Source organism: Phocoena sinus, chromosome 6 (assembly GCF_008692025.1).
Source record: "Phocoena sinus isolate mPhoSin1 chromosome 6, mPhoSin1.pri, whole genome shotgun sequence".
NCBI lineage: Eukaryota > Metazoa > Chordata > Mammalia > Artiodactyla > Phocoenidae > Phocoena > Phocoena sinus.
This window is the reverse complement of record NC_045768.1, coordinates 81,643,614-81,667,395: the sequence shown is the minus strand read 5'-3', so window position 1 is coordinate 81,667,395 and position 23,782 is coordinate 81,643,614. Positions and strand designations below refer to the sequence as shown.

Sequence of the window (23,782 nt, the reverse complement as noted above, 5' to 3'; positions counted from 1 at the left end):
TTTTTAAAATGGTTTGTTTGCATTTCTTTGATTAGTGGTGAAGTGGGTACCTTTTGTTTATTGACTGTGTTTCTCCTTTTGTGAATTACCTTTTCATAGAAGGGGGTGAGGGTGCCTGTGGCCCAGTGTCCTGCACACAGTAAGTAGTCAGTAGGCCCTTGGTTAGTTGACTTCATTGACCTGCCTTCTGTTTCAAACAGGTTCTGAAGGACTCTTTCATTGGCAATGCCAAAACCTGCATGATCGCCAACATCTCGCCAAGCCATGTGGCCACCGAACACACTCTGAATACCTTGCGCTATGCTGACCGGTGAGTCCCCCTCAGGTGGCGGGTCGTGTGTGTATGTGTGTGATACACACACAAGGATCTGACCTTGAGCTCCACAAGCCTGTTCTTGGGACAGTAATCTACTGCCAGGGGAATGTGCAATTGGTCATTTGAAGAATGTGACCTAGGAGGCCCTGCCATTTTACAAGCGTGAATGTGACAAGAGGAAGGTGACACGCTCCTTTGTTTAGAAGACAACTCCATCAGTGGCTTTTTTTTTTTTTTCCGGCCACGCTGCGTGGCATGTGGGATCTTAGTTCCCCAACCAGGGATCAAACCCGCATCCCCTGCATTGGAAGCGTGGAGTCTTAACCACCGGACTGCCAGGGAATTCCCCATCAGTGGCGTTTAAATGGCTAGCGGGAGATGAAATATTTCTCCAGAGTAGAAGCCTTAGTGAGGTTTTCTTCCTGCTAGCCTCAGCTCTAATTATTAGGGATAGAATACCTATTACTTGTCAAGGCAGAAGTACCCAGAGCTGTGTAGGTCCAGAAGAGACCAACCTTGTGTTATAGAAACTGAGGCCCAGAAAAGGGTGGAAACTTTAATCGGGCTCACTGGGAGTTGGTGGCAGAACTAGTACCTCTTATTGCCAAGTCAGGGCTCTAGTGACTTTGGTATCTGCCAGGGTCCCTCCCATCTCTTACCCTGGGGTCATGTGTCTCCTTCACGTATGAAAATGCTCTCATTATCATTCTTTCCTCTGGCTGCTTTGCTGCTGGTCCTGTCTTACAACACCTCCTCTTCAGTCTCCCAAGAATCCATCTCCAAAGTTAACAGACTATTTGAGAGGAACCTGTTGTTGTTGTTTTTTAATTACTGTTGAAGAATCTTTAGTATCCATAGCATTTAATGAAACTCATTGGGAAGGAAAGAGAAGCTACCATCTAAGTTCCGTGAGAACAGGAACCTTATCTTTTTCTCCACGGTATCTCTCCTGCCCAGACAGTACTTGGTACCTAGTAGATGTGTAATAAATATTTGTGAATGAAAGGAGGAGCTCCTCCTGGGCTTGGGGGCTTGAGTGAGGTTCTCTGTGTACCTTATCTCATTTAAATAGGAGAGATCATTTACAAAGTGGCTACCAGAGTGGACTCTGGAGTTAGACTATCTGGGCCAATACCCTGCCTCTGCCACTAGCTAGCTGAGTGGTCTTGGACAAATTTGCAACTTCTCTGGGCCCCAATTTCCTTAATGTGAACAGGGATAATGATAGCACCTATCTCATATAACAGTTATGTGGAATCACTGATGCAATATGTTTGAAGGGCTTAGCACCACACCTGGCAAATAGTGAACACTCATTATATGTTAACTTTAACAATAGTAATATTACAGGCATACTGTGGAGATATTGCAGGTTTGGTTCCAGGCCACCACGATAGATCAAAGATCACAGTAAAGTGATTTAAAAATATATATATACATACCTTAATTTTAAAATAATGCTGTTGGAAAAATGGCACCAATAGACTCTATGCAGGGTTGCTACCAACCTTCAATTCGTTAAAAAAAAACGCACTATCCAAAAAGCAAAGCACAATAAAATGAAGTATGCCTATAATACGCATAAGTTTCCTCGAGGAGGTTTTCTTGTTGCATGGTTTCCTAATGCCAGCACCCTAGCACTACTAGAAGACAGCGAAGACTGAGATCAGATAGAAGACATGGGATGATCCAAAATTGTTCCCCAAAAACCAGTATGGCTTCAGGTTCTTTCCCCCCATGTATCCATTACCCAACTTCAACAATTATTAACCCTAAGTCAATCTTGTTTCATAACCCCATTCACTCCCCAAATCACAGACATATCAAGTACTTGAAGTAAGAACATCACTAAGGAGCAGAGAACAAGACTTTCCTCTCAGTGCCTCAGTAACGGAGGATGAAAGTAACCCTTTCTCAGAGAGGATGCATTGAGTACGATTGAGAAATTATTTGAAATAATTTTGGTTAAAAAATAGAATAAGTATAATAGAAATAATCTCTTCCATTTAAAGCAGTCTGACAAATTATTGAAAATAAATATGAGTCATTTGTTTTATGTGTTTAAATTAATTGTTGGTAACAATCCATACACACACAGGAAGAGGATGATTTTATTGCTTATTTAAAATTTTCCTTTGATTTAAAATTTTCACCTCTGCACATACTAGAAGAATGTTGCTAAATAGTCCAAAAATAAAGTTCCAGCTGGACCCCTAACAGGTGTATCAGAAGAGAACTCAGTAACAGGAGTGATTTTGGTAAAAGGTAGAGTACACTGGAAGCCTTTAGCATCAATGACCAAAAATTATCTGTAAGATTTTTTCTGGCACCCTCAGGTTTCTAGAATTATTTACTATGACTGCTAGGAGGAAATTTTGGTGTTTCTCTTTTAACAAAACTAATAGCTCAGATTTTTATAACAGGAAGTAATTTGGAACCATCTAGACTTGCTGTGGGACCTCTCAACCCATTCCGTGGATGTATGCCCTACTGCAATACCTCAGCAAAGGCCCAGGGACACAATTCACGTGTCTTTAGTCACATCCTATGTCTCTTTGCTTACTGTGTTATCTGCTTGCCTTGCCTCTCAGACCTAAAAGGAAGATTTAAGTCAAGTCTCAGTGTCAGGTTTACTATATTGGTCTTCAGTAATGGCCAGAGGGGTCATTTGGCTACTATTGAGTGGATTAAAATCAAAACAATGGAAAAGACATTTTCTGGGAGCTCCCAGGCAGAAGTACTGCTCCCACCTAGGGGATTTCAACGCAGAATCTATGAACAAACTACTGGAGAGTCACATTTTACTTGATGTCTCCTTGTAAATCCAAATTCTTACACTGTTTGTATTTTGTTTTAGATACCACAGAGTGAGAGACTCTGATCTTGGCAACTGAATCCTAGCAGAGACTTAATTCTGGATTTTTCCATGCTCTCTAAAATTCCCTTGTAAAATAGAGCATGGTTCTCTATTTCTCTATCTACGGTGCGATTTTGCCTCCTAGGGGACATTTGGCAATGTCTGGAGACAATTTTGATTGTTCTGACTGGGGAGAAATGCTGCTGGGATCTCGGGTAGAAGCCAAGGAGGTTGCTAAACACTCCACAGGACAGCTCCCCACAACACAGAATTATCTGACCCCAAACACCACTACTGCTAAGGTTGAGAAACCCTGTGAATAGACAGGTCATTTTTTCCTTAATGGAATTAGCACAAGCCTGCTTATTTCCAGAGGGCTTCTGCTTCTTGAAGTGCCCAGCAGGTTCGAGGGAACTCATTTTCTCAGAGAAGCCTGAAAGGAGGTGGTTGCAGGGAAAAGAAGACTCTGATTATGGAAGACTGGGTAAGGGGTAGACACTAGGCTCCTGAGTTGGCCGATCTTCAGGAAACGTGGCATGGGCCCTGCGTGGGCATAGTTCTGAGACTAGCTCCTCTGGCCTGGCCCTCACATGGGACTGTGGTATTTCCAAAACTCTCCTGATCATGGAATACTGGATGCACACTACTATCCTGAGAGAAGACACTGGTCTTCTTTGTTCAGGTAAAGAGAGGTATTTCATGCTGAAATAGAATCTCCCCATTTCCTCCAATTCTCTCCCAGATAAAAAACTAATTCCCAGGGGCTTCCCTGGTGGCGCAGTGGTTGAGAGTCCACCTGCCGATGCAGGGGACACGGGTTTGTGCCCCGGTCTAGGAAGATCCCACGTGCCGTGGAGCGGCTGGGCTCGTGAGCCATGGCCGCTGAGCCTGTGCTCCGCAACGGGAGAGGCCACAACAGTGAGGGGCCCGCGTACCGCAAAAAAAAAAAAAAAAAAAGTAATTCCCAGTCCTTGTAATAGTTTTCTTTGGTTTTTGTTTTCCCTGAAAGCTATAGGAAAGAAGTTACAGAACATGCAAGAATGCACATTTAACATAAAATGGTCGTTTACAGGGTCAAAGAACTAAAGAAAGGCATTAAGTGTTGCACTTCAGCTAGCAGTCGAAATCGAACATCTGGAAACTCTTCTCCAAAACGAATTCAGAGCTCTCCTGTGGCCCTGCCAGGGGACAAGTGTTCTCCCAAAAAAGTCAAGCTGGGGCTCCAACAGTCACTCACAGTGGCACCTGACTCCACGAGAACGAAGGCCCATCCTCTGGCCAGTCACCCAGCCAATATCCCTTTTGCTTCTGTACCTAAGGCTCCTGGTAAAAGGGGTGGCTCTAGAGGGAGTCCTCCCCAAGAGTGGGTCATTCAAACTAGCTCTATCAAAGGAACCATGCGGCCTGGACATTTAGCCAAAAAAAGGGCAGAAGAATCAGCTGCATCATGCTCTGAGAAGAATCCAATCGGCAACAAAACTGCCCTCGGGTGGGGAAGCAGGGCCCCTGGCCCAGGAGAAGAAGCAGTCCGTGGTAAGCTGCCCTCCCGGTGCAAGAAAGTGCAGACTGTGCAGCCAGTGCAAAAGCAGCTTGTGTCACGAGTTGAACTCTCCTTTGGCAACGTCCATCACTTAGTAGAGTACAGTCAGGGCAGCAAGGGGGGCACACCTACTAGGCCTGCCTCTGAAGCTTGGACAGACATCCCTCCACATCAGAAGGAGAGGGAAGAACATTTGCGCTTCTATCACCAGCAGTTCCAGCAGCCACCTCTCCTCCAACAGAAGTTAAAGCACCAACCACTGGAAAGGTTTTTATGCCAGTCCCGGCCTCCAGAGGGGCAGCTCCAGAATGACACCCCTCCTCCCTTCCACTCTTGTTGTGAGAGCCATGATGGAGCCCAAGCTGAGGACCTTGATGACAGCGATTTCAGTGAAGATTCTTTTTCACATGTTTCCTGTCAGAGGACCACAAAGCAGGGAAAGACCCTGGAGAGTAGCGAAGGCTCGTTCTTCCTTCATCAGAGGGAGCAAGGTCCTGAGGAACAGGTAGCCGAAAGGCGGCAGAGTCTGTGTTTTAGCCCCAGGACAGAAGGTGACGAGAAGGGTCTAACTGGAAGCTGGATATACTCCAGGGACCCCGCAAGCCACAGGATAGCACTTGATCACGGCCACAGCCCAAGTCAGGTGCCCTTGGACCGGAGCAGAGAGGAGGACTCCACCTCCTCAGGGCCTCCTCCTGGAGAAAACCTGGCAGAGAAGCCTTACTGCTCACAGGTAGACTTTGTATATAACCAGAAAAGAGGGGGCAGCCCAGCCTTTGACCTCAGACAGGATGCCTTCAAAAATGAGGTTCCTCGGCAGGCTGAGGGCAGCTCACCATCCCTGGAGGAAGATGGTTGCACTTTCTCACTATCCCACATCACAGTTCCTGGATCCCCAGACCAAAGAGACACAGTGAGCACACCTCTGAGAGAAGTCAGTGAAGATAGCCCAACTGTGGTGACCGGAACGATGAAAAACAGTAACCCTTTCCAAGGAGAAGACTCTAGAGGGGAACTAGGCACACGCTCTGAGCATGCTTCTGGACTGATGGCTCCCCTCACCGTGTCTCTCCTGGAGAGCCCAGATGATGAGGGCTCTCCTCCCTTGGAGCAGTCGGCCCGGGATGGAGCTGCACACAGTCTAGTGGCAGCAGACACAGGGGGGCCAGCTGTGGGCCACACAGTGTCATCCTGTGATCAAGAGGCAGACCTGCCAATGTCTTCAGCAACTGAGCACCTGTGGCTCTCATCATCTCCCCCTGACAGTAAGCCTGGGGGTGATCTTCCAGCTCTGTCCCTGTCACCCATCCATCAGCACCCACCTGACAAGCTGCCCAACAGGGAGGCTGACCTGGGGGAGCCCTGTCAAAGCAGAGAGACTGCACTCTTCTCCCAGGGGCACTATGATGGTGATGCTGAGACAGAGCTGGGCTGCTCCCAGGGTTTCCCAGAAAAACCCTGCCTCACCATACATACTGGGGGACCCCACTCTGGGCCTACACTCACCCCCCAAACAGGAAGTAGTGATGTGGCTGACCAGCCCTGGGCCCAGGAGAGAAAGCACCTGACAGGGCTTGGCTGGCAGGAGCTGGATTTGTCCACAGACCCCATCAAGCTGTCTTGCTACAATGAGGACATCGCGTGGCTCAAACGCAGGCCAATCCCAAGGTACTTAGCAAGGCTAGGCTCTCCCAAGACTGGCAGGACACTCCGTCAGCCCATCCTGGGGCACGCACAGTAAGTTGGACTTTCCTACCTAGACTTGAGCCCCTTTGGCACCCCTACTCCCACTACAGCTGAATGTTTTGTCTGTTCTGGGAATGGCTGTGGTTGGCTCAGAGAAAGGCTTTTTGTCCACCTTATCAAGGGAGCCTGCCTAGATGCATCTGACATGAACAGCAGGAATAAAATATATTGGAGCAGGCCTGCCAGGTAGGGTAGGTGGGATGTGAGTGAAAGAAGGGAGGATCTGACCCTATAAGTAAGCCTAAGACCTATGGTGAGATCAGAATCCTCTTCTTCATTCTGTTGGGCCTGTGCTCCTGGAAGTGCTCCCCAGGGACACAGCAGCAGCAGCCTTGTGACCCCAGAGCCAAGGCTGGCTGGTCACCTTCCAAGATGGTGAAGGTAAAAAACAGGGGCTGGTGATTTGTGCTGCTTTCCCCAAAGGAGGCTGTGGATGGTACAGCAGAATGAGAGCGCCTTTGAGAATGTGAGAGAAAGGAGGGCAAGAGGTCTAGCAGCGTCAGAGGCCCAGGAGCAGGAAGGCAGGGCAGGCCTGTGGGAACAGATGCTTCCTATGTGAGGCTGCGGCCCTCTGCTAGGGCTCCTGATACCTGGGCAGACCATCTGCCTGCTGCTCGCTGGGGCTCAGGCCTGGGCCTTGGGCGAAGAGAAGGGCGTGTAGGGATGTGCACCTCTACAAGGTAGACAGTCTTGCTGTTTCCGTGGTCTCTATCCATCAGTGGAGTCTGACACAGTCAGGTCTAATGACCCTGTAGATGTTTCTAAATTTGGGGATCAGAGGATGGGGGGATGGTCAGTGGTAACCTAGAGGTTGGAGGTCACAAGCTAGGGAAGATAACATGCTGAGCCCAGAGGTTTTATTAGCTGGATTCTTCTGACAGAAGGCAGATCCTCCAGCTTCTAGCTCAAACCCCCTTGCTTTGGTCCCTGAACTCCCCGAAGAAAGTAGAAATCACAGCAGGCTAGGTGGCTGGCTCTACCTTGTGCCAAGTGTGCCAGCTGCAGTGGCACAGCCTTGAGCTTTCTTGCAGGGAAGATGTGGGCAGCTCCTGTGGAGAAGCAGCATCCAGCCCTGTGCCTCAGTGTATCTGGAGGCAGGGCGCTGCTCCAGAAGCCCATCTCTTCTCAGAATCTCATTTGTATCCCCCTAGCCCCTTGACAAGGCCTGAAAAGAATGGGTGAGGGGCAGGAGGTGCTGGGGAGCTGGTCCTGGTCACAGCCTCGGCCTCTTTGGGCAGAAACAGCTCCTGGCCTGGAAATGAGGCTCACTTCCAGAAAGCTGCCCAGGAGAGACGGGAGGCCCGGAGGACCACAGCATCCCCTCTGGTTCCCAGGCAGGTACTCATCCGAGCACACCAGGAACAGCTGGATGAAATGGCCAAGCTGGGCTTCAAGGAGGAGACCCTGATGAGCCAGCTGGCTCCTAATGTAAGTGGTCTTGGCCGGACTCTCAGGGGTTGTTGGGAATTAGCCTGCAGCTAGTTTGACAGTCATCCTTTTTTGATGTAGCTGTGTGTACAGAAAGGGTCTGCTGTCACACTCTAACCTTGTTGAGGCCTTGGACCTGCTCTTGCCACCCCTCTGAGTTGGCTTGAGGGCGTGCAAGGACAGGTGGGAGATGGTGCTACACTCCCCATTCCCAGGCCAAAATGTTTCCAGCCTCTGTTCTTTGCCGTTCTGTCCTCCTAGTGGCTTGTTGGTGCCCCTCCCTGTGATGGTAACAGTGACTTACTTGCCTTATGCAGACCAGAGGTACTTCTACAAAACCACCCTTCTGCCCTGCGAAATACCTCTCTGCGTAGAAAAGTGGTCCCACACTGTGCCATGGTGACTGTCCAGATTTTCCAGCTGGAGGAAGGGCCTGGGCTCTGAAATCTTCATACAAGAGAAGGGACTAGAAAAGCTGATCTGGCAGCAACAGCAAAAGCTCCACTTGTCCTTTGTTTCCTTTCCAGGATTTTGAAGATTTTGTGACCCAGTTAGATGAAATCATGGCTCTGAAGTCCAAGTGCATCCAGAGTCTGAGGAGCCAGCTGCAGCTATACCTGGCCTGCCACAGGCCAGCTGCGGCCCCTGAGGGGAGAGCGGTGTCTTAGAACAAGATCCAGTATGTGGTGGCTGGGCTCTCAAGAGCTGGAGGGCCTCTGCCAGGTCCCCCTACAGATATCAGAACCCACTCCCTGGTCCTGCCCATGCTAGCCTCTCCCTAGCCACATGTGGCCTTGGCTGGGCCCCAGCCCCTCTCTCAGGGCCAAGCATCTGTCCCTCAATTCTAAGCACAGGAGCATCTGTAAGGAAGGACAGATCAGCCTGAAAAACTTAATAGGCCCCTCCCTTTTCTTTGGGGCTAGAGAAGGATTTGCCTTTACTGACCCCTTGTCTGAGGAAATACAGTTAGGTCTAATAACCCTGTAGATGTTTCTAAATTTGGGTATCAGTGGATGGGGGGGATGGTCAGTGGTAACCTAGAGGTTGTGTTGAGGTCACAAGCTAGGGAAGATAACATGCTGAGCCCAGAGGTTTTATCAGCTGGATTCTGTGCCTTTCTCCAGGACTTGGTCAAAAATGAAAACATTGGTGCTAGTGGGGTGGGGGAGGGTGAGCTCTGCCCTATCAGCCCTTGGAGATTGATTTGGGACTTTAGTTAGCTTTTGAAAATGTAAAATGAATAAACCTTGATGTCTTTAATAGCAGCAGATGTGGGACAGGCTTTATGCTTCCAGTTCCCCTCCCTCCCTGCAATCCAGTATTTAGACAGAAGAGGGTGCTCGCGTCACTGCATTATTCTTTTCCAATCTCTACCTTGTGCTGGGACCATCCACCTGCGTCATGCTCTGGCTCCTGTCTGTGAATCCTCACCCCCACGCCCTCACGGAATAGTGGAAGAGCTGCAGTTATCTCAGGCAAGTCTGTCTCCTAGCCTCACCCTCATCCGGGACTGCCCTGGCCATCTACTCCCCCCTCAATGGCCTGTGTTCAGGGTCTTGGCACTGAGTGCTCTGGTCAGTAGTGTGAGATGAGAGTGAAAGAAGGGAGGAGTAAAGCAGTTCTACACACATACACGCACACCTTCATGTGAGTTCTTTCTGTATCTTTTTAGCAGAAAGAAGCTTAAGAAATACCAAGTGGCCTCCAGGTGGCCCACTTAACCAAGGCCACCCTGGATCAAGTTGAAATTCATGTCAAAGCCCTTGGCCCTGGCACCATTTTGGTATGAAACTTTGATTTCCTACAGGTAAAGGATAACTTTTACAGGTTTTAAAAGAAGGGTTTAATTAATTTTAAAGGCCAGAAGAGGGGCTTTCTGAGACAATGGCCATGCCTGACCTGACCACCAGAGGGCAGCCTCTTTCCAGCTTGGTGCTTCCCAGCCCAAAGGTTCTGTACCCGCTCCTCACGTGATCACTAAAAAAAAATTAGAGACCCATCCAAGCCAAGAGCACAGGAGGGACTATGGGGCAGTATTAAGTATAAGGACAAGAAACTCTAGGGATAAATCTAGTTCCATCAGATACATCAGCACTACTGAGAGCTAATAAAGCAGTCTGAATCCCAGTCCTGCCTGTGGAACACGTAATTATGCGTGATGCTGCTCAGAGGACAAGGGGCTTGTTCCTCATTTCTGAGTGATTCCCCTGAAGGCCCAGCCTGTCTCACCGCCACAGTCAGTCTTGCAGGAAGGCATATGTCTATGTCCTTGACCCAGAGACTGGGCTAGGTCAAGTTTAAACAGACCCTTGTCTACACCTGCCTTTACAAACCGAAAACCAGGGCAGACTGGGGGGGCCAGCTCCTGGGTCCCACGGGCCTAAGAGTTGGAAGAAAGTACTGAAATGACAGAAAATGGTTAGCTCCTGTTCCATCCCCAGCAAATCCCTTTACCACTCACTCACCTCCACCCAGCAGTATAACAGTCCTTGGCAATAAAGAAGTTATCACAGCAGGATATACCTTTTAGATTTTTATTAGTAGTTCTCTCTGAAAAATCAAAATAGTTAGCAAATTACTTTAGATTCATCAAGACTGTATATCCTTTGTATTTAGATCTTTAATGATGTACAACATGATACAAAACAAACCAAAGACTGATTTCTATGACTAGGTGTTATTCATTGTGTCATCCTAGAGCAAGGGGCTGGAGGGAGAGGCTGTTCTCCAGGGAGAACTGAGGTGGAGTTAGTGCTGGGTGACTAAATCACAGCCTCTTTCTTCCCCACTTGATGTGCTGGGAAGGGGCCAATGACTTCTTAAACTGACAACTGTTTTCTAGAGCAGGGGGCCCTAAAATCTCGGGTAGCAGAAGACTGTGGTCCAAACCAGGCCAAAAGAAACAGGCTGGGGCAGGGAAGTATGGTAACTGCCTGGCAGAAAAGGCAAACTCAGGGCCCCAAGGGGAAAAGGGCATTCTTTGCACCTCAGAGACATTGCAGAACCAGTGTTAACACTAAGTGACATCGTTAAAAGGGGAAAAAAACAAAACCCTGGAAGAACCTTTCAATTGCACTCAACTTGGATTAGAGGTCAGTCCACCCTTGCAGAGAAGGGAAACATCTAGCCCCAGAGCAGCACTGAGTCTGGCCCTCCCACCTCCTTCTCCCCAACTCCTTTTGGCAGCTGGGACAGGTTTCGGCTGAGGCCATACAGACCCCAGAAAGACCAGAGAAGTCTCTCTGAATGGCCAAGGTGGGAAGGACACTTCTCAGAATACAAATACTTTTACTGTGGAAGGAGCCGGGACAGTTCCGGGGGCATATGCACGCCCAAATCTTCCCCACTTTCTCCCCATCTCAGGACCTAGGCTCATAGAGACTTGGCAAACACAGTCTCTACACCTGACCTTCCACCCCCAAAAGAAAATCCGGAAGCGTGCCCCTTCTTCCCCACAGGTGGTCTCCTCAGGGCCTTCAGCGGGGGGCGGGGGGGGGGGGGGGCTCCGTGGCAGGGCCTAGGCAGGGCCTGGTCTCAGCTGGCTCCCGCCCGAGCCATGAGGTCTTCCAAAGCATTGTCCTGGTCATTGTTGTGTAATAGCAGAACTTCCTTAATATCTTTCAGTTCAAAGCCCATTTCCTTAAATTTGCTCATTAACTGAAGAAACTCCATCATCTAAGGGAAATAAGAGAATACAGACTCAAGAAAGGGGTCCAGCCACACAGCACAGCTGAGTGGAAGAATATGTGTGTAAGGGGGCTGCTTGGGGCAGCGTTCTTTGCCAGAGCCTCATGAGCCTCTCTGAGGTCCCCTAGCAAGCAGAGGAGGGCCGTAGAGGAAGCAAGGCCGTGGAGGAAGACAGGTTGATGCCATGGCCAATCGTCCATCAGGAGCCATGCCCAGTCCCAAACCTTGCTGACCTTCACTCAGGTCCCACCATCCACATCTGTGTTCCCACCCAGCAGGATACTGAACCCAGAAATGGCTGCTCTCTGGCTAGCAGCCTAGGTGAAGTGACTGGCAATCTCCCCCAACATCCAAAAATATGGCTTTTTGCCCAGGTCATTTTTCCCGTCTCTTCCCTGGGATTCTAGATAGTCTTCAACCCGATACTTCATCTGAGCCAAACTAGCCAAATGCCTGTCTGGACATGGGAGATTCTGTGCTTCAACTACCTCTGCCTACAGTCACTGGAAGGGATGAAGGTTGTAGTCCAGGATGACCCCCAAGACAGACTACTTTGTCCCTTCTTTCCAGAGGGTTCCCGTGAAGCATGAAGGTTCCTACCTTTTCCTCTGAACACTGCTGCATTTCCAGAGCCTCTTCCACTAAAAGAGGGTCAAAGCCCTTCTCACAGAGCTGTCCATGTGCAAAGAGATAGTCGAGAATCTAAGAAAAGAGAAAGGTTTAAGCACCTATTGCCACTCGTCTGTGCTTCCCAAAAGTCTTACACAAACCAACAAGTGTGACATCTGCTCCCCACCCTGGCTATTAGATCCTAGATAGGACTTGATTTTGTGCCTTGAATTGTGTCCAACACAGCAGTACCTCAGTGACTACTTGCTGATAGGTACACCCTTCTAAACATGCATAGCCATTTTTCAAAGGAGTTCCTGTCACAGCTGACTCACATCTCCCAGCTGATGTCAATTCCACAGCCTGGGCAGGATGTTCATTTTTTTTTAAATGGTGATTTTTCTTTTTTCTAAATTTATTTATTTATTATTATTAGCATCATTATCATCATTGGCTGCACTGGGTCTTCACTGCTGCGCACAGGCTTTCTCCCTAGTTGTGGTGTGCGGGCTTCTCACTGCAGTGGCTTCTTGTCACAGAGCACGAGCTCTAGGCACATGGGCTTCAGTAGTTGTGGCACGTGGGCTCAGTACTCGTGGCTCATGGGCTCTACAGCACAGGCTCAGTAGTTGTGGCGCACAGGCTTAGTTGCTCCACGGCATGGGGGATCTTCCCGGACCGGGGCTCGAACCCGTGTCCCCTGCACTGGCAGGTGGATTCTTAACCACTGCGCCACCAGGGAAGTCCCAAGATATTCTTCTAAGAAACCACCCAAGTCAGAAAGTGCCCCCAAGGTTTAGGACTCCAGTACCCTATTTTGGAACTCCCTGGGCAGTCCTGACAGGATAAACATTTCTGGAAGAAGACATCTGACCGTACCTCAAGCCTAGAATGCTGTCTCAGGAGAGGCAGAGAAGGGGATAACTGGGTAACAGTCAACAACTCCAATACTCTCAAAGCTCTCCTTCAGCCTAGGTCTCAGAGCAGCCCCCAAAGAAGCTGCTGCAAAGCACTGCTGCTGAGGCTGCTGGTTTGCCCAACAAAGCACCCTGAGTTCCTCAAGTCACAGGAAAAGACAATGGTGCTGTGAGTCTGAGAGACTAGGATAAAGGCAAGACACTATTCCAGCTCCAGAGATGTGGGACCTCTCTCCTACCCCCGCCCTGCCCCACGGCTGACTAACCGCTCACCTGCTCAATATTCTCTCCTTTCTTCTTCATGGCTTTCAAGACACACTCATATGAGTAGCCCATGCTGACCACCGTCTCCACACAATGCCGCTCACTGGGGGACAGCGTCTGCAGTTCAGAGTAAGCCTGGGGACAGCTGGGAGTGTTGGGCACTTGTGACATTGAGAGATTAGGAGGTGTGACCTGGTGGTGGAGAAACAAAAGGATTAAGGCAAGAAGAAAGACATGTAGCCCAATCCAGGGGCTTGTCGTTTCTGACCTAATGAAACCTCCCAGTCAAGCAACCTGCCTGCAAGCAAGGACCAGGTTTCTGGCCAGACATCCTGAAGAAGACTGAAGAGTGGTAGGGGAGCTCCAGCTGAGGGAGAGAAAAACTGGGAAGACACCTGCAACTGTGGCTGTCCTCTGCCTTCATCCCACCCTGCAGAGCGAGGAAGCACCACAAGAGCCACATGGCCTTCCATGCCCAAATCCCCTGGGCCTGAGGTGGAGAAAGAAGTTCTGAAAACTACATTCGGGACTGATGCCCACGCTGGCTGCTGTTATTTCTCTCCAGGGCTCCTTTATCCCTTTCCTAGGCTGCCGTATCTGAGTCCTAAAGGGATCAGTAACCTTAAACACCCCCACTCTGGACTGACTCTGCCAGTAATGTGTCCATCCTCGCTTCTACTATCGCTGGCTGGGCAGAGACTGCCAGCGCAATTCCCACACTTGGCCAGCTCAGGGCTCCCGTGCTCTGAGGGCACTCCATCTCTGCCCCACACCATGCACTGTGCTTTGATTCCCTGCAATAGCCGCTGTTGTACGGAGCCAAGACTGAAGGACTACTACCCACTCCAGGCTGTGCCCTCAAGGACTGGACTGTGGTCTCTAGGGCCCTGCTGCTACTGGACCTTACTAACCCCAGCCTGACTGGTGGACAGATTCCCAGGATTAAATCCTCCCACCACTTCTGATAATGAGTCAGCCCCAAGGCAAAAAGGCAGCTCACTCCCAGGCCAAAGGACAGAACCACCATGGGAACAAGGTCACAAGCTGTTTGACAGCTTGGCCCAGCTCTGAAGAACCTGGGAAAGGTTTTCAACAAAATTTTCTTTATTTCTTTTTTTTTTTTGCAGGGGGCCGGGGTGGGGGAGGGAGGAGGGAAAGGAGCCTGCTATCCTAAAAGCATGTTCAAAATTATATAGCTCGGGGGGCTTCCCTGGTGGCGCAGTGATTGGGAGTCCGCCTGCCGATGCAGGGGACACGGGTTCGTGCCCCGGTCCCGGAGGTTCCCACATGCCGCGGAGCGACTGGGCCCGTGAGCCGTGGCTGCTGGGCCTGCGCGTCCGGAGCCTGTGCTCCGCGGCGGAGCGGGCCACAATAGTGAGAGGCCTGCGTACCACAGAAAAAAAAAGAAAAAAAAAATTATGTAGCTCGGGACTTCCCTGGTGGTGCAGTGGTTTGAAATCCGCCTGCCAATGCAGGGGACACGGGTTCGAGCCCTGGTCCGGGAAGATCCCACATGCTGCTGAGCAACTAAGCCTGTGCGCCACAACTACTGAGCCTGTCCACCAGAGCCCACGAGGCACAGCTACTGAAGCCCACGCTCCACAACTACTGAAGCCCACGTGCCTAGAGCCCGTGCTACACAACAAGAGAAGCCACAGCAATGAGAAGCCCGCGCACCACAATGAAGAGTAGCCCCTGCTCGCCGCAACTAGAGAAAGCCCGTGTGCAGCAATGAAGACCCAACGCGGCCAAAATCAAACAAATATTTTTAAATATATTATTAAAAAACTAAAAATAAAATATTAAAAACAAATTATATAGCTATAACCAGATGCTCTCCTCCAAGTCAGCTGGGAAAAACCAAGAAGATTCTACAGGCCTAAAAGCCAGTAGTTTCTGCTTAACCATCTCTCACCCACAGCATAGTCCAGGCAGTCCAATCGTGGGGCTCAGTCATTAGGTTACAGGAGTCACGACAGGGCATGGGAACTGCATCACACCCTCTGGCCACTTTGCAGGCCCCAAGATTGTCTCTCTCTTTTCAGGGGCAGGCTGTACATGGGCTTGAGAATACCAATAGCCAAACAGCATTTTGGTCACACTGCTGGCACAGTACTTATTACACACAGTATGAGCTCCTAGAGGTTAGTTACCATGTCACATGCATTTCTAGATGCCTAAGGCCTGGCTTTGAGCTTGAAACTTACCCCTAATCAACAGTTACTGAGTAAGTGGAGCTCTATTAGGATTTCAAAGGGGGGATTTTCATTTAACACAGTTGACACTGATTCTCCTCCCCTTCAAAACCCACTAAAATGATAATAAAACAATTAAAACTATTAACCTTTAAGGTCAAAGAAAAAGAGGGAACAGCAGAGGACAATATATTTCAATGAAATTTTAGAAGGTGGAACTGTTGGGATACGGCAAGAGACGAAGGCAGTGATCAGAGCAGAAAACCCTCAGGCAGACCTTCCCCACCTAACCTTTGCAGGAGGCAGAACGTTAAGTCTAGAAAACGTGAGCCAAAAAGGACTAAGGATACCAAGCACAGCATATGGCAGAGTGAGGTGCAAGAACCAAAAGGGACTAAGTAACTACACCAGCATTCCCCACCTTCTTTAGCATTCAAGCAGAACTCTCTAGATAAATTTTAATAGCCCCCAAGACCTTCACATGTTGATGTTTTGCAGAGCTCCCCTCAAAGCCAACTAACCTTCAACCTATAGTGAATCTTCATGATCAGCAAGCACACCCCAACATACACATTCTCCGTTTTGATTGTTTTATTTTAGTGCCTCACTCTTAAATGTGAATAGAAAGCCAAAGCCACCAACATAAGACCAAACCAGAAGAGGGAAAAGACAAAGCACTTGGAAATTTAAAATAAAGTAAAAATTTTATTTAAAAGATTATGAGATTAAAAAAAAAAAAGGGTTATACACAGGCAAGGATATATCCCAGAAAGTAAAACATAAAGTCAAAGAGATAGAAAATACAAAAAAGAAAATACAAAGCAACGAACCACATCAACCAGATTTTGAAAACTGAGCTGAGCCTTTGGATCCAGGAGGGCCAAGCACAATGAATGAACAAAGCCCATCACTGGTAAACTTCTAATCTCCAGAAATGAAGAAAAGAAAGCCTGTGGGAGTAGGGGAAGAAATCAGAATAGCACTGTATTGCTAGAAATCAGTGGAGCTTATACTTAAATTTGAATTTTTTTTTTTAAGGGAGCAATGTCTTAAAAATTCTTGAAGAAAAGTGACCTCCAACTAAAAATGACCATCCAAAGTATTATTCACATGTGAGGGTAAAATTAAGACATTTTTAGATATTCAAGGACTCAAAAATAGGACTTCCCTGGTGGCGCAGTCGTTAAGAATCTGCCTGCCAACACAGGGGACACGGGTTTGATCCCTGGTCTGGGAAGATCCCACATGCTGTGGAGCAACTAAGCCCACGCGCCACAACTACTGAGCTTGCGTTCTGGAGCCCACGAGCCACAACTACTGAAACCTGCACACCACAACTACTGAGCCCGTGTGCAGCAACTACTGAAGCCCGTGTGCCTAGAGCCCGTGCTCCGCAACGAGAAGCCCCTGCACTGAGAAGCCCGCGCGCCGCAATGAAGAGTAGCTCTCGCTCATCACAGGTAGAGAAAGCCCACACGCAGCAACAAAGAACCCCTCCCCAAAAAAAAAGACAAAATCAGACAGGTTGACCAACATGCTTGAATATATTTGAACAAGAAAATTATCATTAGGTCTTTGGCAGCTCTTTTGGAGCATTTGGACAAAATTAGCAACAGGCACAAAGAAACCATGCAGACTTTTTTAATGGGGCAGTTAAACTAGAGAAACAAAAAGCTACCAAAAAAATCATCATCATCACCAGAGTATACCATTTATTTATTACTGAACTCAGTAATAAATATTTACCCAATCATAATAATATGAACAATAACATTAACTGAACCGAAATTTGTGATATAAATATGATGGGAGATACAGGAAGAAGGTAGAAGAGGGGCTATTATCAGAGCTAAATCCTCAACTACTGCAACAGGAAGTATAAACCTGTGTAAAATTGATAAATTTAGAAAAATGTAAGCATCTAATTCAGAAATAGATAAATCCCAGCATAAACAGTTTAAAGGTCAAAAGTGCCTGACTATGGGAAGCAAAACTGGAACTGGGGAGAGGTGAGGCAGGGAGCTACTGTTTTTCAATACAAGCCTTTTAAATGCTACTTGATTTCATTAAAATATGCTTGTAGTACTTTGATAAAAATAAATTCATTTTTTATTTTTATTAAAAATTTTTTCATTTGTTTATTTCTTTTTTGAGGCTTCCTATTTCTTTTCTTTTTCTTCTTTTTTTGGCTGTACCACATGGCTTGTGGGATCTTAGTTCCCCAACCAGGGATCGAACCTGGGGCCACAGCAGTGAAAGCACCAAGTCCTAACCACTGGACTGGTAGGGAAGTCCCTCATTTTTCAAATCTAGAGATGGAGAAGGACTCTACTGTAAGTATTAAAGCAATGGCAACATAAGAAACGATCAACAGATTCAAACACCGAAAAGCTAAGAGATTGTATGTAATGAAAATTATTTAGAATACAATTTAAAAGCAAACTGGCACTACTCGTATGCTTCTTGGCCAAAATTAGTAAATTGAGAACTCAGAAGTGTAAGGAAAAAGGCAAATATTTTGCTAAAGTAACTGAAAGAGTGGGAAATATATATCCATAGCCGGAGAAAGAGAACCCAATGGCAGAATAAGCCTAACCTGTGAGCAGAGCAAGACCCCTTGAAGGGTTGAGGGGCAGTGGGAAGAGGCCCTGGTGCTAGGTCAGGCAGGTCTATGCTGGACACAGAATAAGGGCACATCACAAGATTGTTCCTCTTAACATGATCCCATGGAGTTCTCAACTTCTAAGATTAGTTTATATAAAACAGTGAAACATGAAATCAAAACAGAGTGCTTTTAATTCCTCTAAGGCACACAATGAGTCACAAAGCGAAGAGGAGTATCCTGCTGACCAAAGTCCAACCACAAACCAGGAGGAATTAGGATAAGGTCCACCCTAGGAGATGTTATGCACTCTATTTACTTTCTCTGGGCCACAGTCCATGGAAGTTTACGGGCAGCAGTAAGCTCTGACAATGGAAGCACTCACACAGAGAAAATCATTTACCAAGAATGTCACTGCTGGGAACTTGCACTCTTTGTAAGGCAGGGCAAGGATCATCTTTTCTACCAGCTAATAGCAGGCTTATTATGGTCTCTCAGAGATTTCCCACTAATACAATCAGGCTCCTTTCTGGCTCTAAAATACTGTCTTGATATGCTGTCATTTAAAAAATCTGAACTGGTGTAGCAAAAGGTTCTTGGTCTTCTGTGATTTCTATTCTATAATGCAATTGTTCTGTGGGGCTGAAACAACCACATAAAGTAACCTCCCTGTATATGTATGCATCTCTCTTGTGTGACAAATCAGATTTTCTTCAAGATGATACCAATTACAACTTTCGTATCAATCCACCCTTCAACACTAAATCTGACTTCCAAACCTTCCCCTCTCCCTCCCTTTGGAGAAAACTGCACAATTCTTAGTAGTAAAAAAAAAAAGTAATTGCAGGATTAAAACCTATAGGTTTAAAAATGACAAATTTCTATCTTTTGCTGAAACTTCCAATACAAATTATGCCCCAGTTACTAAAGTACCGCCCAGTTTGAAGAAACATAACCCCAAATTAGTCAAACACAAAAGAGCCAAACTTCAAGGCAGAATGAGATGGAAAGAGGAAGGAGAGGGAGGTAGGGAGAAGATAAAAGGAGGAATACCAAGCAACCATAAAAAAATTAAGAAAGCTTATAGGAAAAAGTAAAAAGGTACAAAGAAAGCAAGCCTTTAAAAAATGCAAACACAAGATATGGCAGCACGGAAAAGAACAAATTGATTAGGCAGGAAAACATCATTCACATGATACACATTATCTTTTTGAAGGAAAAGACCAAAAAGATGCAGGGAGGAACAAGCCAACATTAACCAGGTTAGATGCAAAGCTAATAATCTCTGTCCTCAGAAAAATAAACAGAACTACATATACTTAATGTAAGCAAGGTCAATTTGGTCATGCCCCATCCTGCCCTAAACCTTGCAAAGAAGAATGTGAGGGTGGCAACTGCTGGGTAGAATTCAGAAATCTGTGGAGCTTTAATTCAGGGGGATTTAAAAGGCTTACCGTGGGACTTCCCTGGTGGCACAGTGGTTAAGATCCCGCCTGCCAATGCAGGGGACATGGATTTGATTCCTGGTCCGGGAAGATCCCACGTGCCGTGGAGCAACTAAGCCCGTGTGCCACAACTACTAAGCCCTAGAGCCCACGAGCCACAGCTACTGAGGCCGTGTGCCACAACTACTGAAGCCCGCGTGCCTAGAGCCCATGCTCCGCAACAAGAGAAGCCACCACAATGAGAAGCCCGCGCACCGCAATGAAGAGTAGCCCCGGCTCACCACAACTAGAGAAAGCCTGCCCGCAGCAATGAAGACCCAACGCAACCAAAAATAAATAAATTTATAAAAGGCTTACCGTGGGACAGGTATTTGGAGGTGATGATTCTTCTGTGCACACAGACAAAACAGAGAGGGAAGGCATCTGGGAATGGGTGAGGGTTGGCACCTCTGTGCCACTGTCCAAGTTCAAAGCTGAAAGCCCAAGAGCATGATGCCCATTGAGCTCACTGGCACTGCTTTGGGTGGAAGGCTTTAGGGAATTCCAGAACGTGCCACTGCGGAGGCAGGATGTGCTATGGAAAGTGCTTGCCATCTTGGCTGTCTTCTGACTGCTGTCATCAGAGTCAAGTTTGGGGAAGGACAGGGACTTGATATTGCTTACTGCAGGGATCGGGGGGAGGGACACTTTGGAAGACAGCGACATCTTTTCACAGTTGCCCAACTGTGGTAAGGTTATAAAGCCATTGGGTTTGTGAAGAGGCTTGAAATCTAGGGTTGCCCGCTCCAGGGATGCCAGGACCTCCTCATCCTGTAACACGGACCCAGAGCCACCTCTAGGCAAGTTACTGTCCAATAACTGGGCCATAATGGGTCCACTGGTTCCTACCAGAATGTTTCTCAGCTCTTCCTTCTCATCAATAGTTTTTAACTCCAGATTATCAAATGGGTCTTCTTCACACTCAAAGTCAGCAGGATTGAAATCTGCCTTTGTGTGGGGTGGGCTGAGAACTTTCTGTTTTGTGGCACTGCTGCTGACCCGAGTCGGGGTGAGGATGCTGTTGTGCTGTAAGCTGGCAAGGATGGGATTGATAGGAGGTGGCATTGTGGCTGTACCGTGAGTCTTGGAGAAGCTCATTTTGCTGTCACCCTCTGGGCCACTCTTAGAATTCACCTTAGCTTCTGCTTCCTCAGCCTTGCGCTCTGCTTCCCACTGGGCTTCTTGGATTTTCTTAATATCTTCAGCCCACTCAATGGTTTTCTTTTCCAAAGAGAAGTCATACTGCAAAGATATATCAGAGAAAGGAAGTGTGAACCCAGGTGGCTGCCCCTCCCCCACCCAATTCCTCCACCCAATTCACTTCTTCCTCACCCTGGCAAGGCAGCATTTATTAAGGTGTATGGGAGGATCCCCACTCAGGAAAACTAAGACTTCCTAATCTTACTTGATTTAATCAAACTATGCTCCCTGGTTACTTCTAGAAATTAACTAGAAGGGGCTCCCATCACCTCTAATCCTACATACCAGGCCAAATGTACCTTGCCACTTCCCTTGCTTCTCTCCCCTCAGGCCATTTCCCTTCTTAGAATTCTTCATTGGTGGCTCAGGCAGAACTCAGCTGCCTCCTCTATAAAGCTTTCCTGATGGCCCATTCCTTCCTCTGAACTCTTACATACTGTCTGTCTCTATCATTTGATGCTGAGCACATGTGACCACAAGTAGCTTTAGTCTTCCTCTAAACATTTCCCCAACACTATCACAAGCCTCTTGTGGGCAGCAACTGGGCTTTAGACCCTCTTAAGGCCTCCATTATCTAACACAATGCCCTAAATAGATCCCGCACTCAATAAAAACAACAGCCCCTAGTATTTAAGAAGCACTTACAAGGTGCCATGCATGATTCTAAGCACTTTTTATATATTAGTTCTCTAGATTTTTTCAACATTACAGGGGCTATGCTCAAGGTCATAAAGCTGTTAAGCGGTAGAGCCTGGATCTGAACCCAGGCAGTCTGACAACAGATTCTATGCTCTAAACCACTACCAAATTACAGTGAACAGACTGTACTCTAAATGTAGAAAAACTGCTTATTAAGAAATGTAGACATAACCAAATTAAGATTTTATGATGCAAACTCAACAAAAAGCAAACCACCTGATTAAAAAATGGCCAGAGGATCTGAATAGACATTCTTCCAAAGAAGCCATACAGATGGCCAAGAGGCACATGAAGAGTGTTCAACATCACTAATTATTAGGGAAATGCAAATCAAAGCCACAATAAGATATCGCCTCACGCCCAGCGAAATGGCTATTATCAAAAAGGCAAGAAATAACAAGTGTTGGAGAGGATGGGGAGAAAAGGGAGCCTTCATACACACTGTTGGTGGCAGTGTAAACTGGCGCAGCCACTGTGGAAAAGAGTAAAAGCTAAACAATGTGTGCACATTCAAGGCTGGAGGCACAATAAGAGTAAAAGAGGAGAAAGGAAGAGAAAGGAGGCCTACCATGACCTAGAGCCACGGTAGGCCTAGAGTTTTAGAGTAGAAGAAACATAATAAAGTGCCTCAGGTCATCCCTAAACCTTTCAGCTTCAAACAACACAAAAGAAGCCTGGAAACGCACATGTCAAGAAGTTCACTTACACACCCTGAGCCAGTTACTGGGCCCCAAAAAGACACTTGGGGGATCACAGGGCTTCCTTTCTACCACTAACTGAATAGTGAGAAAATAGCAATGGGCAAAGGTTGCTGCTTCTAACTGTGGAGGAAATCCAATTATGCAACTGGTTTCCTCCATCAAAAACTGAGGCTGTGACCAACTTCCCACTGCCTGTAAACACAGATCTCTGAAGTTTTACTCCCAAAAACAAGTGTAAATTTCTTTCCTCTTTAGTACTTTGTTTTTTTGTAATTACCAAAGTAATGTAGAATACTTGGAACATAAGAAAAAACAGAAAGGAAAAAACAGCAGAAATATTACAGTGAAAAAGAATGTGATTTTTGAGTGTACAATAATAAATAATAACATCATCTAACATTTATGGAGTACCAGGAACCAGAATAAGCATTATAAATGCATTATTTTACTTAATCCTTATAAAAACCTTAAAAGATGTACAAGATTACACAGCTATTACACGGCAATTCCAGCCCATGAATCGCTGAACCAGAGTCTGCTCTAAACCGTGACACTAAAGGCCACCCTCCACTACTGTGGCCACTACCACCATTTCGGTGAAAACTTTCCGGACCTGGGTGCAAAGGTTTATGTATGTTTTACTGGCTCACTTTGATGATTTTTAATCTGAAATCTCAAGTTTGTATTGTCATGCAAGGGCAAATATGAAAAAGTTACAGGAAGCTTCAAGCTGTCTAGGGCTCTAGGTCTGACTCTTCTCTGGATAGAGAGGGAGCCAGCGCCAACACCACACCAATACCACAGCCAAATCCCCCACTGGAGACCCTAGGCAGTCAAAGTTTAAGGAAGCTATCTGCAATTAGAGAACAAAAACACTGCAGCCAGCCCACACAGGAATGGAGCTTGGAGCCTTGATCTCCTCTTTTGTTATTAGTGGGTGTGATGAGTATGACAGGCACAGTACCAGGCACCCATTAGTGCATCACACTGATCAAACAGAAAATTCCCAGCAAAGCCTATTAACAGCAACGATGTGGGATTCCAAACAAGCCTTCTGAATGAATCAATGAGGCAGCAAATAATATGAGGACTACTGAAATAAAATGGAGGTGTTATTTAAATCATATTGCTAGCAGTATTCTGCACACAGAGTGGTATTCACTGAATATTTGTTGCTGCCAATAAAAAAGCCACCAAGGAAACAGAACAAGGTAAAACTTCATAAGGGAAATCTCTATCTCTTCTGGCCCAATAAAGTCTCCATACACAAAAGGAGTACCGATTCAGTATTCAAAAACATCTAAGATAGTCAACATTATTAGTAGCTAGAGAAATGTACATCAAAACCGCCATAAGAGAGGTAATTCCCTGGCGGTCCAGTGGTTAAGATGCCATGCTTCCACTGCAGGGGGCGTGGGTTCAAACCCTGGTCTGGCAACTAGGATCCCAAATGCCACGCGGCCAAAAAACCAAAAACAAAAACCGTAAGACCACTGCACACCCATTAGGATGTATATAAATAACTAAAAAGACAGAT

General features: G+C 47.0%; 2 protein-coding genes across 12 annotated transcripts in view; one reads left to right on the top strand and one right to left on the bottom strand.

Moving 5' to 3' along the window:
• KIF24 (kinesin family member 24) overlaps window positions 1–9,150 on the top strand; it is a 60,413-nt gene extending 51,263 nt beyond the window's left edge. For 3 of the 5 annotated variants that reach the window (XM_032634337.1, XM_032634333.1, XM_032634335.1), the window contains 4 exons: window positions 201–310; window positions 4,246–6,450; window positions 7,698–7,887; window positions 8,415–8,857. In XM_032634337.1, coding sequence (XP_032490228.1) covers window positions 201–310; window positions 4,246–6,450; window positions 7,698–7,887; window positions 8,415–8,555 — 2,646 coding nt within the window. In that variant the 3' untranslated portion in view covers window positions 8,556–8,857. Of the gene's footprint in view, window positions 1–200; window positions 311–4,245; window positions 6,451–7,697; window positions 7,888–8,414 lie in introns of all 5 variants that reach the window. The other 2 variants (XM_032634338.1, XM_032634336.1) reach the window with 2 other exon arrangements.
• UBAP1 (ubiquitin associated protein 1) overlaps window positions 8,401–23,782 on the bottom strand; it is a 53,440-nt gene continuing 38,058 nt past the window's right edge. For 3 of the 7 annotated variants that reach the window (XM_032634340.1, XM_032634341.1, XM_032634339.1), the window contains 4 exons: window positions 19,964–20,887; window positions 13,374–13,556; window positions 12,175–12,276; window positions 10,408–11,562 (listed from right to left, as the gene is read on the bottom strand). In XM_032634340.1, coding sequence (XP_032490231.1) covers window positions 11,422–11,562; window positions 12,175–12,276; window positions 13,374–13,556; window positions 19,964–20,887 — 1,350 coding nt within the window. In that variant the 3' untranslated portion in view covers window positions 10,408–11,421. Of the gene's footprint in view, window positions 8,533–8,993; window positions 11,563–12,174; window positions 12,277–13,373; window positions 13,557–19,963; window positions 20,888–23,782 lie in introns of those variants that run through there. The other 4 variants (XR_004350283.1, XR_004350284.1, XM_032634342.1 and 1 more) reach the window with 4 other exon arrangements.